The following is a 17,922-nucleotide window of genomic DNA, read 5'->3' as shown; positions in this document are numbered from 1 at the left end:
GAATATAATTAAATATAATAACATCTGTCATTAGCAATTCAAAATAAGTCTTCTACTATTCTAAATTCAACAATTTTTTTTCAATAATACATAGAACTGAATGTCACGAAAAACAAATAGCAGAGGTTAAAAATAATAAATCTAATAGCTGTAGAAAACAAAAAGAGCATGGAGCTCATTGGTGAGCTGAGATAATTATGTCAGTGTAGGGTCACTTAGTACTATAATTTAGTGGTATTTCTCTTCACTTGTAAGTGAGAGATCTTAGTTTAATTTTCATTAAAAGAGAGTTTGAACCACATTATTACTAATCCTAGGCTAAACCTATCTTTTTTAATGTAGATAATATCATTTGTTTATAAATAAATAAAAATAGTTGTAGGAAACTAATCGAACGACTAAACATTTGTAGCCAAACCCAAAATATAATTATTGAATTAAAATTGGAAAAAAAAAATAAAAGTGAGAGCTTCAACTATACGACATGTTCCATTCCATACAAATCTTCTAATTAAAAAAGATTCACCTCCCACATATATATCTTCCTTCCGTACCCTCCCTCACACACTCATCATCGTCATCACCACCGTCGTCCTCCAGAAGAATTCCAAGGCGAAAAAAAATCCCAGAGACAATCGAGCCCTTCAGCCCTACGAAAACCCTACACGCTTCCCTCTGCAATTCGTCTTCGACTCCCTTGAAGGCCGATTGATACCAGCAACCACAGCACCAACAACTACTGCACCTTAGGTACAATTAAACAACCATAATTCCCAAATTTTGATTAATTTAATTTTTTTTTTGTTGATTAATCCGTCGCCTTATGAATACATAGTTACACTTATCCGTGTTGATATGAACAGCCCATGATGTGTTTTTTGTGTTGAATGTGGATTTTTGTTTTTCTGGGGTTTTTTTTGGAGATTTAAATATTTTTTATGAGTCGGTTGTTGTTGGATTATGCTTAAGTTTTTGGGGAATCTATATTGCTACTGAAGATTTGAGTGTTTGGTATGAGATAGAAACGCAAGCTTTGGCATAAGCAAAACACATTTTGCTTCCAGCTTTTTGCTGATCATCTGGGTGCTTTTTGATGATCGTCTGTTTTCGGGTTTCGATTTTCAGTTTAAGATTGTATTTTGTGCTTGCTGTCTGTTGTAAGTGTTATCTGATGCTAAAGTTTAATTTTTTTAAATTTTTTCAATTGTTTGGTTATTATGAATTGGATTTCTGGGTTGAATTCAGTTTTAGAACTAGAGTTAAGGTGGATTTATGCTCTGATCATGCAGGAGGAGATAGATATTGGTTCCTGTGAAATTGGAGTTATAAATGGAGAATCGAGGTCAAAAGCGCACTGAGCTTGATGATGAATTGCCGGCAGATAAGCGGGCGTGCAATTCATTGGAGTTTAGAGCGAGTTCATCAAACTCTTCAGCTCAAACCCATATGAATTCTGTGAACTCTGCACCTGAAACCAATGATCATGATATGGACACTTCATCCTCTGCTTCGGCTAATAGTCGCTCAGAGGGAGAACATGAGAGGGATTCAGCATATGGGTCATGTGATTCAGATGATGCAGACGAAAGACACAGTGAACTCAAGGACTATCAGAGACGGAGATCTTCGGGTGATCATGGAAAGTTTAAGAGGATCTTATCGTCTTTAAGTGAAGACACTGACCCTTCTGGGCAGTTAGCTGTGCTCACCGAGCTATGTGAAGTCCTGTCATTCTGTACAGAGGACTCACTATCTGGGATGACATCAGACGCATTATCACCGCTTCTTGTTAGACTTGCTAAGCATGAGACTAACCTGGATATCATGCTATTGGCTATAAGGGCTATAACTTATTTATGCGATGTGTATCCAAAATCATCTGGCTTCCTTGTTAGGCATGATGCAGTTCCTGCTCTTTGCCAAAGACTAATGGCTATTGAATACTTGGATGTAGCTGAGCAGGTAATGTTGCTGACTTGCTGTACGTGGTCATATTTATGTTATCTAGTCATGACATTTATGGTATTGTTTATACAATGTAATAATGGGCTTGCATGAAATTCTTTTATTATTCTTATGCAGTGTCTACAAGCATTAGAGAAAATGTCACGGGAGCAGCCACTTGCGTGCTTACAGTCTGGGGCAATAATGGCTGTTCTGAATTATATCGATTTTTTTTCGACAAGTATACAGGTAATTCAATCACTGATGTGTTTTTGTTAGAAATTGGATCATTTCTTTTTTAATGGTTCGTATATTACTCATATCTTATCTGCATCAGAGAGTTGCCCTTTCTACTGTGGTGAACATTTGTAAGAAACTTCCTTCTGAATGCCCTTCACCCTTCATGGAGGCGGTCCCCATACTGTGCAATCTTCTCCAGTATGAGGATCCACAGGTATGGACTGTGAAAGTGTGTTTTTATGCCTTTTGCATATATCTCAAATGACGGTACTACTCATACTTTGTTTTAATTTCTCAGCTTGTCGAAAATGTTGCTGTTTGCTTGATTAAAATTACAGAACGAGTGAGCCAGTCCACTGAGATGCTGGATGAACTTTGTAAGCATGGGATTATTCGTCAAGTCACACATTTTATGAGCTTGAATACCCGACCAACTTTATCCCAGCCGCTTAGTAATGTAAGCAACTCGATATCATGTTTCTGAGACCCGCTTCCTTCTGTATTTTACTGCCTTGGAAGATGTTCTCACTGTTATACTTTGGTTGGCAGGGTTTGATGGGGGTACTTGCGAAACTTTCTTCTGGTTCGGTTGTAGCCTTCAGGACTCTGTATGAGCTTAATATAAGCAGCATATTGAAGGATATCTTATCTACATATGACCTCTCTCATGGAATGTCCTCTAATCATGTGGTGGATGGGCATTGCAATCAGGTTTACAAGTGGATCTTTTGGTTCTATTCTTTTTCCAGGGTTACTGATTCTTATTGAATCTTTAGAATGTCAAATTGTGTTTTTGAAAATGTTGTGACTTACTACTCTTTCTTTATTTGCGAGATGATTACCGACTTTCAAAGAAAATATGTGTAAAAATCTTTTGTGATTACAAAATAAGCATGTGTTGTTTTATTATATAACTTGAGGAAATTGAATGGGATCATTGTTTCTATTTTTCTCCTTCAGGTATATGAAGTTTTGAAATTGCTAAATGAGCTTCTTCCAACTTCGACCAGAGATCAAGAGAATTCACAGTTATCAGATAAGGAATCTCTTTTAGTTAATCAACCTGATCTTCTGCAAAAGTTTGGAATGGATATACTTCCATTGTTGACTCAGGTTTTGTTTTTGATAATACATGGCACTTTATTTGCATTCCATCCAGCCAATGAATAGTATTGTAATGTGTGTTTCACTTCTTAACAGTTCGTAAACTCCGGTGCCAATTTATATATTTGCTATGGCTGCTTATCTGTTATTGACAAGTTAATTTATTTGAGCACATCTGACATGCTTGTAGAATTGCTTCAGAAGGCCAACATTTCAAGGTAATTTGTCTGCTTGTATTTTCACTAGAGATCAACAAATCTAGGAATTCTTTCTAATTATAATAAATCCTCTCAATGTGGCAGTTTTTTGGCTGGAGTGTTTACACGAAAGGATCCCCATGTGTTGATATTAGCTCTACATATTGCTGAGCTAATCCTGCAGAAACTTTCTGATTATTTCTTGGACTCTTTCATAAAAGAAGGCGTCTTTTTTGCCATCGAGGCACTGTTAACACCTGATAAGTGTCAATTGGTAACCCTGGAAAAATGTTCGAGGTTGTTGTTCCCTGTGTTTAGTGGCTCACAGATTTTGTTGGATCCTCGTCAGAAGTCTACTTCAAGGGAGGTCCTGAGGTGCTTGTGTTATGCTTTTGCTACTGATAGATCACCATCAGTATCAGAAAAAGGAAGTTGCATGCTTGAAAAGGATTCCGTTTATAATCTTGCAAAGCATATAAGGACCAAGTACTTTGCACAAGAATTGTATGACCCTGAGAAAGCATTAACTGATGTCCTTCAAAAGCTTAGAAAATTTTCTTCTGCAATAAGTGATTTGAACACGTCCATGAATAATGATGCTCTTGATCAGCATGAAGAAGGGTTCTATAGTATCATGCGTCAAGTTATGGAAAAGCTTGGTGGAGTAGAACCCATTTCCACTTTTGAATTTATCGAATCTGGAATTCTAAGGTCCTTATTGACTTATCTGTCCAATGGCCAGTACTTGAAACAAAAGGGGGAACTTAGTGCTGGTAACAGTGATATTTATTCTGTAGAAAAAAGATTTGAGGTGTTTGCAAGGCTATTATTTTCTCCTTTAGACATGATCACTGCGGACCTGCCCATGATAACATTAATACGCAAACTGCAAAATGCGCTATCTTCTTTGGAAAATTTCCCTGTTATTTTGAGCAATGTGCCCAAGCTAAGAAGTTCATATGCTACACTTCCATATGGGCGTCGCACAACATATCCATGTTTTAAAGTTCGTTTTGTGAAAGACAAGGGGGAGACGCATCTTTGTGATTACCGTGAAGGTGTTCTGACTGTGGACCCTTTTTCCTCATTGCATGCCATTGAAGAAGTTTTGTGGCCTAAAGTCAAAGCAAAAAGAACCAGCCACATTAAATCACCTACACAAGTTAAGGACCAATCTGAAAGTCTACCGGATCAATCACCATCAAATGCAAGCTCTAGTCAAGGGGGAAGTCCACATCCTATGGAGCCTGAAAGCATGTCGACAGACTTGCCTGAGTTGCAGGTTTTTATTCTGTTTCACAATTAATTATACTGATAATAATGCTTTTAGAGAGCAGAAAGTCTTTGTTTTTATTTTTATTTTATGAGTTCCGGTTGGGTGCATTTCTTCATCCTCAGCCTTACTTCTCAGGTAGATGAGGTCAATTTAACAGTGGCCTCACTTAAACAAGCGATAAGCTTAAGACAGACAAGTCCTGGAAATCTTTGATGAACTTATGTTTAAGAAAACACTATTCTTTTTTCTTGGAACAACTTTGGATAAATTTAGTCATGATTGATTCTTCTAATCAGCTCTAAGATTGTGCCAATGCCCTTACTTTTGTTGGTGGTTTAATGTTTCAGGAACCTGTGGAAAAAGAAGCACAATGTGCTTCAGAGGAAGACACTGAGATGGAAGAACAGTATCCAGTATCTTGTAGCAAAGAAGATTCTTCTTCAAAACTGTTATTTTATCTTGAAGGGCAACAGCTGGAGCCGTCATTGACATTGTACCAAGCAATTCTGCAACAACAAATGAACGAACATGAAATTGTCATTGGTTCAAAACTTTGGAGTCAAGAATACACATTAACATACAGTAAGGCTGAAGGTCAATACGGTACACGTAAAGAATGTCTTTGTTCAGCAGAAAGTTCTGCTGAGAAAGTTGACGTACATGAGTTGTATACTTCATTTTTCTCCAGCATGTTTGCTTATGATCTTGCTTCTGACTTGGAGAAGTCAAGTCCTGTTTATGATATAATATACATCCTCAAAAGCTTGGAAAGGATGAATAAAGTTATATTTCATCTGATGTCTCGTGAAAGAATATGTGCTTTTGCTAAAGGGAAAATCAATGACTTGGATAATTTTCAGACAGCAGTTATTCCAGTGCCACAGAATGAGTTCGTGAGCAGTAAATTGACAGAAAAATTGGAACAACAGATGCGGGATGCTTTAGCAGTGTCCATTGGTGGTATGCCTTTGTGGTGTAATCAGTTAATGGAATCGTGTCCCTTTTTATTTAGTTTTGAGGTCAAATGTAAGTACTTCCGTTTGGCAGCATTTGGTCCACTGCTAGGTCAGCCTCATTCACCGTCTTATAGGGATTCAGGGGTGACCAGTGACAGGAGACTAAGCTCCGGAAGCATGCCTCGAAAAAAGTTTTTGGTTTTCCGCAACCAAATTCTGGATTCTGCTGCCCAAATGATGGACCTGCATGCCAGGCAGAAGGTGCTCCTTGAGGTGGAATACAATGAAGAAGTTGGTACTGGTCTTGGTCCAACCTTGGAATTCTACACCTTGGTTAGTCACGAGTTTCAGAAGTCTGGTCTAGGCATGTGGAGAGATGATCGTGGGTCTTTTACCACTGGTACAAGCCATGCTGGGGACAGTGGAATTTTGATATGTCCTTTTGGTCTTTTCCCCTGTCCATGGTTGGGTACATCTGATGAGATGCAGATACAGTTCAGTGAAGTAATTAAGAAGTTTGTCCTTTTGGGGCAAATCGTAGGAAAAGCGCTCCAAGATGGGCGTGTCTTGGATGTGCATTTCTCCAAAGCCTTCTATAAACTTCTTCTTGGCAAGGTACTCCCAATTTCTGCACTATTTATTATTGAAAGTGAATGTTCATCATCACTAGTAAAGCAATGTTTCATCTCAAAACATATGTTTTCTTATCCCAGGAACTTGGTGTGTATGACATCCTGTCATTTGATCCTGAGCTTGGCAAGACACTGCTAGAGTTTAAGGCTCTCGTAGACAGGAAAAGATTTTCGGAGTCCATTCATGGAGAAAGTACAACATTGAAATTTGACTCATGCTTTCGGAAAACCCAAATTGAGGATCTTTGTCTTGATTTTACACTTCCTGGCTATCCTGATTTTATTCTTTCTTCTAGGCCTGATCATAAAATGGTAAGTCTCACTAACCTTATCCATTTATTGTTTCTGAGTTATTTCATTTGGTGAACCGGAAATTCAATTTACCCCACATTCTAGGTAAATATTACAAACTTGGAAGATTATGTTTCACTTGTGGCGGATGCAACTGTAACTGCTGGAATTTCTAGACAAGTGGAAGCTTTCAAATCTGGCTTTAACCAGGTGTGTACTATCATGAAATTTCTTTTCAATAGCGTGCTGGCTAAATTACCTCTACGCCTTTTCATTTCGATATAGATTTATGTTTTCTTTCTTCTTTGATGTTTCAGGTTTTCCCTATTGAGCATCTTCAGATTTTCACCGAAGAAGAATTAGAGCGTTTATTATGTGGAGAACGTGATTCTTGGGCTGTATGTTTGCAACCACTTAATTTTAATACCGTCAAGGGTTATTGACTATATACCTAATTTATAAATTTTTATCTTGCCAGTTCAATGAGCTCCTTGATCATATCAAATTCGACCATGGTTACACAGTTAGCAGTCCTCCCATTATCAATGTTAGTAGTTTGTTCTCTGTTCTTTGGTTTGTGTTGATGTTTCATGTGCATTTAAGAAATTTTTATATTACCATTTCCTTTGAATTTCAGTTGCTGGAAATCATACACAAGTTCGACCAAGAACAGCGAAGAGCGTTTTTGCAATTTGTGACTGGGGCACCTCGCTTACCTCCTGGAGGTTTTGCATCTCTCAGTCCGAAGTTAACTATTGTTCGAAAGGTGCCTATCAGAAAAACATTATTTTTTCCTGATTGCTTTTTATTCGCTGTATAGGCATGATCATCTGATCCTTGTTTGCTTCGTCTCTACAGCAATCTAGCAACTGCGCAGACTTAGACCTACCAAGTGTGATGACCTGTGCAAATTATCTTAAGCTGCCGCCTTACTCTTCACAAGTGAGCTTTGTTTCTTTATAGCCTTTCGTGTTACTAAAAGTCGTTTGTAGGGAAACATTGCACCGACAAGATGCTAACATATTTCCATTTCCTTTTTCAGGAGACGATGAAAGAGAAGCTCTTATATGCCATTACAGAAGGGCAGGGATCGTTCCACCTTTCGTAGCCTTCCGTTTCTCAATCCAAAGGGTCAGTTCAACTGTGAATTTGTAATTATTAGAGTAGGCCTTTGCTGGTGTAGATTACAAGAACGGGTAGCTGTTGATGGTGATGGTGATGGAACAGAGTGCTGGAACAAGTCGAAGCTTCTTTGACTGACTAATCGGTAGGTCATGTGAATACCTGGAAAATTTTAGGTAGTTGGGAAATTTCAGGTAGCTGTAGAAAAGAAAGGATGGGGAAGTTGAGATTGATGGTTTTGCATTTCCTTACAAAGCTGTGGACAGAGGTCTTTGATCGTTACCGTTTCCTTTTTGGTTGCAGTGGAAAATAGTTAAGTCTTTGGTTGTTGAATAAGTTGATGTAAATTTAGTTGCAGTTTCTTTCTAACCAATATTCTGATGTGGTATTTTACCACATTTTAAATGCATCATTTTTAGCTAATTTTGGTTACTGCCATCATAAGTCTGTCGGATGGCGATCATGAGAGCGCTTTGGAGAGATGTGTTCCCAAAAACGTAAATTTACATCTAATCAAAGGGTTTATTGGTTCGTCGGCTGTTGAGTGTAGAAACTAAGAATATATATAACTCTCTCTCTCCCTCCATATATATATATATGGAGAGAGAAAGAGAGTTACACAAGGTATCTATACATAAATATCCTATCTCAACAATCAATGCTAGCTCAACATAATGAATAACTAGTCATCAATGTTTTAAAAGACGGAGATGTGGGCGAGGCATCTCATGGATAGCCCCGTCTAGGTGAAAGTTTCGCCCTATCTATACATAAATATCCTATCCTAACAATCTATGCCAGCTTAGCATAATGAATAACTAGTCATCAATGTTTTAAAAGATGGAGACGTGGGCGAGGCGTCTCATGGATAGCCCCACCTAGGTGAAAGTTTTGCCTCACAAGACCTAAATATTATTAATATATATTATACACAACTATATATAATATATAAAATTATAATACTTTGTAAAATAAATATTCATTGTTATTCAAAAGTGCACGTCCCAAACAAATTGAACTCACATCACAAACAAGTTTAACCAAGTAATCAAATTAACCAACAATCAAACAGATAGAGTGAAATCAGACATTTAGTCTTAAGTAAGTGCATATTTATATGAATTATGAGAGTTTTGAGTAAGATATGTAGTCTTAAAAAAGAAAAAAAAGGATAAGATAATGTATCTTTTAAATAATATAACTTTAAAGAAATTAAAAACAAACAGATGTTTATCTTTTTTCCTACTGGCAGAATATCCAGGAAAATATGCTTCTTTATCTTAAGAAAATAATAAAAACTGAAACTAAAAGATGCTTATCTATTTTGAATATGAGAAAAAAAATAACATAAAAAACAAAAAGTAAACATAAAGGCAGATAGTGGGATAATAAATGTCAGCAAGTAGGGTCATTTTAAACTTAAAAAGAAAAATATATTAAAAAAGGAAAAGGAAAGGCACTGGTGACTTCATCTTCTTTGTTGGATGATTTCAACTTCTTCATCTTATTCAGATAGACGGCCCCCTGATTAGAAAATTTCAAATCTGGGCAACTCAAAAAAAGAAAAGAAAAAAGGGACGCCCATTGAATGCCTCAGGCACGCCCCGGCCGCCTAGGCACCCCCGACAAAGCCTAGGCGAGTTTTCACCCACTCCCACAAAACATAGGCGATTTTTCTCACACCTTACCTCCAAGGCCGTCTAGGCGCGCCTTGGGGGTGAGTTTTTTAAAACACTGCTAATCACTAATCATCCTAAGCTTAACAGCTAAGTTAGAATCTAATCTGGTGGTTTAGGTGCATTGTTGTTGTGTGAGATTGTATTACTCTTAACATACCTCCTCAAGTTAAAGAAAGGGGATCGCATTAAGAGCTTGTAAGTAAGAGCAGCAAATCGATCAGCAGCTAAGGACTTTGTAAAAATATTTGCAATTTGGAGAAAAGAAGCAACATGATGCACACCAATATGTCCAAGTAAAACTTTCTCTCATATGTAGTGATAGTTGATTTCAACATGCTTAGTCCTAGCATGGAAAACAGGATTGAATGCAAGAGCAATGACACTTTTGTTTTCATAATAGATCACAGGTGTCGTTAGCAAAAAAATAGGATATATCTTGCAGAATCTTGCACACCCAAGTAATTTCAGTAACAATGTTAGCAAGAGATCTATACACTGCCTCTCTAGAGGATCGAGCAACTGTAGCTTGTTTCTTAGCACTCCATGAAATTAGATTAGGTCATAGGAAAACACAGTAACCACTGGAGGATCTTTTATCCACAGGGCAACCTGCCTAATCTGCATCAGACCAAGTAGTGAGACATTGAGAACCTTAAGTAAACCAAAGAACTGAATTCACAGTGCCCTTCAGGTATATTAGGATTCTCTTGATTGCTTGTAGGTGAATACTTCTTAGAGAATGCATATATTGACGGACTTGGTTGACTGCAAAGGCTAAATCAGGCCTTGTCCAAGTTAAATATTGTAAAGCACCAACTGTAGACCTGTAATATGTGGGATCATATAAGAGAGTGCCGGAATGATCCAATTTGGATGCAGAACCAAGTGTGGCACAAGGTTTAACTTCAAACATGTCTATCTTTTTAAGTAAGTTCCAAGGCATACTTAGACTAATGCATAAACAAACCCTTTGCTGATCTTTGAACTTCAATACCTAAAAAGTAGTGGATATCTCCCAAATCCTTGACAGGAAACAGAGCTTGAAGATTGGAAATGATGGATTGACACTCAGAAACTTCCAGTGATGATTATATTATCAACATAGACCAATATAAAGGTAATGAATGTATCTATTTTAATAAACAGGCTGGTATTAGAATATGGTGAATTGAAACCCAAAGAGATGATAGCATTGTAGAAAGCCTCATACCAAGCTCTAGGGTATTTTTAAGACCATAGAGTGATTTCCTAAGCTTGCAGACATGATGAAGTTTGGAAGGATCCACAAAATCAAAAGCTGAATCATATACACATCTTCTTTCAAAAGACCATGAAGAAAAGCATTACTTACATCCAATTGGTGTACAAACCAATTATAATCGACAACAATGGATAATACGATTCTGATGGTAGTGGGTTTTGCAACAAGGCTAAAGGTTTATGAGAAATCCAATCCTTCATGTTGATGAAAACCTTTGGCAACAAGTCTTTCTTTATACCTTTCAATGGTGCCATCTGGTTTGTGTCTAACTTTGAAGACCCATTTGCAGCCTACAAGGTTGTAATTTTGATTGTTACAAACTAATTCTCAAGTTCCAGTGGACTGCAATGCTTGAAACTCAAATTGTATAGCTTCCATTCAGTGGGAATGCTTAGAGGCTTGAAGAAAAGTTAAGGGAGTAGTAGGTAATTTGGTAAGAATGTCAACAGTAAATGGAAGGTGGTGTTTAGTGGCAATGAACACCTTAGGTTTATGAATACCTGCTTTTGCTCTTGTAATCATAGGATGGGAATTAATAGGAGTTGGAGGATGTACAGATGTTGAATGAGATGCTTCTAGTGTAGGAGATGCAGTCTGAGATGCTTATGTGCTAGAAAATGTTGTTATGTGATGAAGGACATCTAGAGTATGAGAAGTTACTGAAGACATAGTTGAATTGGGTGCATTTAATGGAGCTGCAGATGTGACATACTTATCAGAATGTGATATAGGTATTGGAATAGTAAGAGAAATATGAGTAGTGGAGTGATGACTTGAAGTTGGTCTTGGAACTGAAACCTGAGAACAATGCTTATACGAAAATAAGGATTCATTAAACACCACATGTCTTGATATATATAACCTGTTAGTAACAAGATCCAAACACTTATAACCACTGTGATTCAAACTGAAGCCCAGAAACACACAGTTTACTCTTTGTATCCAACTTGTCACTTGAATAAGGTTTCAACCATGGATAGCAGGCACATCCAAATGTCTTCAATGTATGATACTTAGGAGGACCATGAAACAAAGTTCCCCAAAGACTGATCACAGAAGATTGAGGAGGTAATATGTTAATGAGATAGATTGCAGTTTGGAAAGCCTATGCATGTAAACCACTCTGAGACAACTGTTATACCCACCCCCACATTTTTATCTATATTTCTATATTTCTCCCTGAAACATGTTTAAGTCTTTCAATTTAGTCCCTATCTCATTTAATCCTAGCCGTTGATCTAGATACCTTATTCCTCATAAACTGCCAAGTGGCAGTTTCCTAGCTTTCTTCTTTTCCCGAGCTCTTCCTCTGCATTTTCTGAAATCCAGCTCTCTCTCTTTCTCTCTCAGCTCCAAGAGCTTCACCTAGCCCTCACCTTAGCTCCCTCACAAAATTGAACAAAAACTTCATATATTTGGAATCCTTGAGACTCAACGAACTCAACATTACCCTTGCATACGCCATCAGAGCACCGTGGAATGTTCTACCATTGAAGCCGAGAGCTTTAAAGCTCTAAAACTCGAACCCAGGTGAGACTTGTGCTCCTTCTTCAAATTTATGGGTTATGCATGTTGTTTTATGATTTGTGATGTTGGTTTTATTGAAAAACTTGAGGGTTTTGACCTCAGCTCTTCTCTATGCTAAGAACCCAGCTCCGACGACAAACTTCGGTGAAATGTCGTCGAGTTCGAAGTTGGTGGGTGTCTTATTGCATCTAATATCTTCCTTTTTGTCTCTGTGATAACTGGGATGAGGTTTCGAACCCTTTATTCAAGCCCTAACCCCTGCATGCACCTAAATCTCTATTTTCCGGTTCACAGCAAGTGTGAAATGACGAACTCCGATGAGTTTGTTACCATGGGTGCATAGACCTTTTTGAATTCGAACCTAGGTAATTAATTACCTTGTTGTTTATTGGTCAGTGTCGTGTATGTGTGTGTGTGTGTGTGTGTGTGTGTGTGTGTGCAGTACAGTGTATGTGTAGTGTGGGCTGCGATATGTGTGTGTGTGTGGGTGTGTCCGTGTGAATGTGTGAATGTGTGAGTGTATGTGGCGCACATGTGTGCACGTGTGTGGTGTGTTGCATGTGTGCGTGTGTGATGTGGTGTACATGTGTACTGTACTGTGTTTGCGTACATGTGTGCATGTGTGCTGTGCATGCATGTGTGTGTGTTGGCGTGTGTGTATGTGTGTTGTGTGGGTTTGGGCTCAAGCTCAAACCACCCCTTTGTTCCTAAACTATCCAAACCCAAAACCTAATAGGTCCTAACCCTATTTAACCTAAACCTAAACCCTAATCCGGATCCAAACCTAAGACCCATATCCATTTCTTGAAATTCTATAGTTGGGTAGTTTGATAAATTGTACATTTTTTTGTGCTTAGGTGAAGTTTCTAGTTGGGACCTCTCTAATCCTTTTCCGCACAATTCTGCTACTACGGAGTATCTGTGAGTGGACCCCTTCTAAAATTTGCATAATTTTGTAGTTTATTTGCATAAATGAAATGCATGCCTTACAAGTTTATGAACTGATTTTATGTTAAGCATGTTTATTGAAATGTTGATTATCGTCTCGTTATTTTGTAAGGAATTAATTGTTGGCCTATATTGAGCTATATTTTAATATATCGTATTTTCTATGAAAACCATGAACTGATAGACTATCTGATGGAAGATGATAGGATGCTAGAACATGTTTTTAAAACCTCTCTTTATAGTATAGACGATGGATGACTTTATACTATGACATGGTTATATTTGAGAGGCGTAATTATTTGTGCGTACCTAGTGGACACTATGCCACCGGGGGCGAGGATCTGGTGTTGGTAGTTAGGCCGGGAGAAATAATCCATAGCTACGGGTTGAGGGACATGGAACATGCATTGGGCTGGGAGTTGGCAATCTCTGGCTACGGGTGCAGAGACCACGGTGCTGGCATAGGGCCGGGAGTTATATTTATTCAGTGATCTTACTGGTAGTACACCGTGCTTACAGGACAATTGATATTTTGATTTCCGCAATATGTCTTTTGAGATGTTTTTGGTATGCTAGGATTTTTAGTAAACCTATCACTTATTATGTTAGTAGTTTTCTTTATATAAATTGTGGGGGTTAGTATCTTGATAACTGTTTTATTATTATTGTATATATGAACTTGGTCCACTCACCTTTGTTTTGCACCCCCATCCAGGTCTTAGAAACAAGGACTACGACACAACATACGAGGCATAGTAGCAGTCTATCATTCACTTGTGTGATATCTTGTAATGATCTTTCCTTTTGTAATCTTGAATTAGAATGTATTATGTGCACTCTAGACATTTCCTTAAACTTTGTTTATTACCTTTAGATTCTAATTATTATTCATGTTTATTTTCTCCTAATCATTACTCTTGTATTCAAAAAATGGCTTTCGTCACCCTCGTGTGTCGGCCAGCACGTGCCTATCTGGGTATTAAGAGAATATCGGGGTCAGGACGTGTCAGATTGGTATCAGAACATGATTAGGGTTTTTTTTCACCAATTTGGTAAATTTCAGCCGTTCTAAATCTTGTTGTCCTTGTCAGAATCATGGCTAATCCTGGTGGGAATGTGCCTTGACAACCTTGTTCTTCTATAATAGGGGGAATCCAGCAGTTTACCTATGCATTAATGAATGCTTTTCCGAGTCATAGGCCGAATCGGACGTATATAGAAATCGCTAGAAGTCATGGAGTTACTGAGTTGAAATCTGTGGGAAATTGTGAGGAGGCTGAGCAGTGGTTAAAGAAAATGGAGGATACTTTGAAGGCTATGAAGTGTCCACTAAATAAGTGGGCAAACACTGCAGGTTATTTCATTCAGGGGTGATGATAGAAGTTGGTGGAAATCAACGAATGAATCTCGTCCACCTGGTTCTTATATGACATGGGTTGCCTTCAAAAAACGTTTTATTACTTAGTTTCGACAGGGTGACCTTAGCATCACAGAATTTGATGGATCAGGTGATGCTTGCACTGAACCAAGAGTACAGTACACTAGTAGCTGCTCAGAAACCCATAACTTATGAAGAAGTAATCGAGATAAGTCTGAGTATAGAACAGTCTAAGTGGAATACAGAGATGCAGGATTAACCTCAAATTTGGAGCCAGCCCCAGAGACAGAATAGACAGCGGAATCAGAATCAGAGGAGTTGGAATTTTTTATCACGGCTTACCAGAGAATCAGTGGACCCCTCCAGTTCTGTAAGTCTCAGACATTCTTTTTCCTTTAAACGATTAGGTCGGGGTTCAGGGTCGTCCAGTGAAAGCTCATGCAACGAGTCGGCGAGACGATCTTTCGGTCATTTCACTCTGAGTTATTCGGTTTGTAATCAATGTGGGTTACATCATCGAGGGAGTTGTGGGATAACTGTTGTAGTTTGTGACAGGTGCGGTGGCACTAGGCATTTTGTTCGTGATTGTCCTTCAGCACCACCATATGGTGATTTTGCCTCTGGCTCAGGCTACAGTGGATATCAGACAGTTCAGAATTATGATGGCAGTGGCAGTAGTAGTCGGATTTATGGTAGTAGTACTAATCAAAACTACGGGGGTAACAGAGGTCTGCAGTTTGGTGGCAGAGGTAGCCAAAGTTTTAGAGGAAATGACAGCCGAAGTGCTCAGTTTTCAACCCAGTAGCAAGTTGGAACATCTTCTGGTAACAGTAATCAGGGGAACACAGCAGGACGTGGTTCCAGAGGTCGTGGCGGTCGGAACAATAATGCGAGATATCAGGTTCATTGATGTATAAACGCCATGACTCAGCAGGAGGCTGATCAAGATCCTCGAGTTATCACTGGTACGTTACCTATCTGTAATACTTGGGCTAGAGTTTTAATTGATCTGGGTGCTACACAGTCTTTTGTTTCTTCATCTTTTGCTCAGGTTATACCTTCTCAACCTCAGCCACTAGGTTTTGATATGCTGATTCAAATGCCACGTGGTGAATTGTTTTGTGCTCAATGGCAATATCGAAATTGTCCAGTTATTGTAGAGGGGGAAAACTTAGAGATTGATTTAATTCCTTTTAAACTAGCGGAGTTTGACATCATTCTGGGAATGGATTGGCTATCTAAACACCGAGCGAATGTTGCATGTTGGGAGAAAATTGTGACGTTCAATCGGCCAGGACTTCCATCAGTTACATTTATGGGTGAGCGACGTGTCTTCCCCAATAGTATTATTTCTGCAATTCGAGCAACTAGGTTGTTGAATAAGGGTTGTGTGGGGTTTTAAGCCCACGTAGTTGTGAAGGATGAACTTTCTTTACGTCCAGAAGAGGTACCAATTGTAAGGAACTTCATCGATGTGTTTCCTGATGATTTACCGGGGTTGCCACCTTCTAGGGAAATTGAGTTTACTATCGATTTACTCCCAGGTACAAATCATATTTCCTTGGCACCTTATCGAATGGCACCAGGATTGAGAGAATTGAAGATTCAACTCCAAGAATCGGTAGACAAAGGTTACATCTAGCCGAGTACATCCCCGTGGGGAGCTCCTGTTCTTTATGTTAGAAAGAATGATGGATCAATGAGACTTTGTATCGATTATAGACAACTGAATCAGGTGACGGTAAAGAATCGTTACCCTCTGCCTCAAATCGATGATTTGTTTGATCAATTGAAGGGTGCTCAGGTATTTTCCAAAATTGATCTTCGATCGGGTTACCATCAATTGAGGATTCGCGAGGATGATGTTCCGAAAACTGCTTTCCGTATGAGGTATGGACATTATGAGTTTCATGTCATGCCCTTTGGATTGACAAATGCACCTGCAGCTTTTATGGATTTGATGAACAGAGTCTTTATACCGTACCTAGATCAGTTTGTGATTGTGTTCATTGATGACATTCTAATTTATTCTAGAAGTGTTAATGAGCACAAGAAGCATTTGAGACTAGTGCTAGAACGACTAAGGGACAACCAGCTTTATGCCAAGTTCAGTAAGTGCCAGTTTTGGTTAACTTAGGTTGGTTTTCTTGGACACATAGTTTCTGCTGAAAGAATTATTATGGATCCCCAAAAGGTGTTAGCAGTGTCCACTGGGAACAACCAAAGAATGTCACCAAAGTGAGAAGTTTCCTGGGTTTGGCAGGGTATTATCGAAGATTTATTCAGAATTTTTCTGTAATTGCTTTGCCTCTTACTAAATTGACTCGTAAAGGTGTCCAGTTTATGTGGGATGAAAATTGTGAACAAAGTTTTCAAGAGCTTAAGCGACGTTTCACTCAAGCCCCTGTTCTCGCTCTTTCAGATGACAGTGGTGAATTTAAGGTGTATAATGATGCTTCTCTATCAGGTTTTGGGTATGTACTGATGCAGCATGGAAAAGTTATCGCCTATGCTTCCAGACAACTCAAAACCCATGAAAGAAATTATCCCATTCATGATTTGGAGTTAGGAGCAATGATTTTCGCTTTGAAGATTTGGAGGCATTACTTATATGGAGAGAAATGTCGTATTTTTACGGATCATAAAAGTCTTAAGTATGTGTTCACCAAGAATGAGCTGAATTTGAGACAGAAAAGGTGGATAGAGGTTATCAGTGATTATGACTGTTCGATCGAGTACCATCTTGGGCATGCTAATGCCGTGGTTGATACTCTTAGTCGGAAACATCACAAGTAGCTTGCATCACTTCAAGCTGTACACGTTTTATTACTATTTTCTCTTCAGGAAACTGGTGTTAATTTGGAACCAGGTGAGCATGAAGCTTGGCTAGCACATTTTCAAGTTAGACTTATCTTTGTAGACATGGTCAGAGAAGCTCTAGAATGCGCCGAATTAAAGGAACAAGTGTTGAAGGGGGAGAATGAGAAATTCGTCATCCGTAGGGACAGAGCTTTATTGAAAGGGAACCGTTTGTTCGTGCCTAAAGATAATGAAGCTGTTAAAAAGAAAATTCTGGATGAGGCTCATACTTCAACTTATGCTATGCATCCGGGAAGTACTAAATTGTATCGCACCATTTATCCTTTCTATTACTGGGATGGGATGAAACGGGACGTAGCAGAGTATGTGAGTATATGTTTAATCTGCCAACAGGTTAAAGCAGACAGATAAAGACCTGGGGGACTGATGCAGAATCTTCCGATACCAGTTTGGAAATGGGAGGATATCACTATGGACTTTGTGTACGGACTGCCTAGAACACCGTCAAGGTATGATGGTATTCGGGTAATTGTCGATCAGCTTACCA

General features: G+C 38.6%; 1 protein-coding gene across 1 annotated transcript; it reads left to right on the top strand.

Moving 5' to 3' along the window:
* The first annotated feature begins 500 nt into the window (after positions 1-500).
* LOC103450092 (E3 ubiquitin-protein ligase UPL4-like) lies at positions 501-8,185 on the top strand. Its single transcript, XM_008389415.4, has 17 exons — positions 501-750; positions 1,290-1,962; positions 2,083-2,193; positions 2,282-2,398; positions 2,483-2,641; positions 2,734-2,895; positions 3,145-3,297; positions 3,385-3,506; positions 3,591-4,767; positions 5,109-6,332; positions 6,431-6,661; positions 6,746-6,850; positions 6,958-7,038; positions 7,119-7,187; positions 7,278-7,406; positions 7,499-7,582; positions 7,683-8,185. Exons 2-17 carry the CDS (start codon positions 1,330-1,332, stop codon positions 7,746-7,748), a joined length of 4,623 nt encoding a protein of 1,540 aa, XP_008387637.1. The 5' UTR covers positions 501-750; positions 1,290-1,329; the 3' UTR covers positions 7,749-8,185.
* Positions 8,186-17,922: the final 9,737 nt, after the last annotated feature.

The sequence above is a fragment of the Malus domestica genome, chromosome 12 (assembly GCF_042453785.1).
Source record: "Malus domestica chromosome 12, GDT2T_hap1".
Taxonomy (NCBI): Eukaryota; Viridiplantae; Streptophyta; class Magnoliopsida; order Rosales; family Rosaceae; genus Malus; species Malus domestica.
This window is presented reverse-complemented; position numbering and strand designations above follow the sequence as displayed.

Excerpts from the sequence above, each read along its gene's own strand:
- LOC103450092 (XM_008389415.4), top strand. The coding sequence starts at position 1,330 with ATGGAGAATCGAGGTCAAAAGCGCACTGAGCTTGATGATGAATTGCCG. Across the intron at positions 2,399-2,482 it reads TCCAGTATGAGGATCCACAG|CTTGTCGAAAATGTTGCTGT; the intron begins GTATGGACTGTG and ends TTAATTTCTCAG. Across the intron at positions 6,333-6,430 it reads ATAAACTTCTTCTTGGCAAG|GAACTTGGTGTGTATGACAT; the intron begins GTACTCCCAATT and ends TTCTTATCCCAG.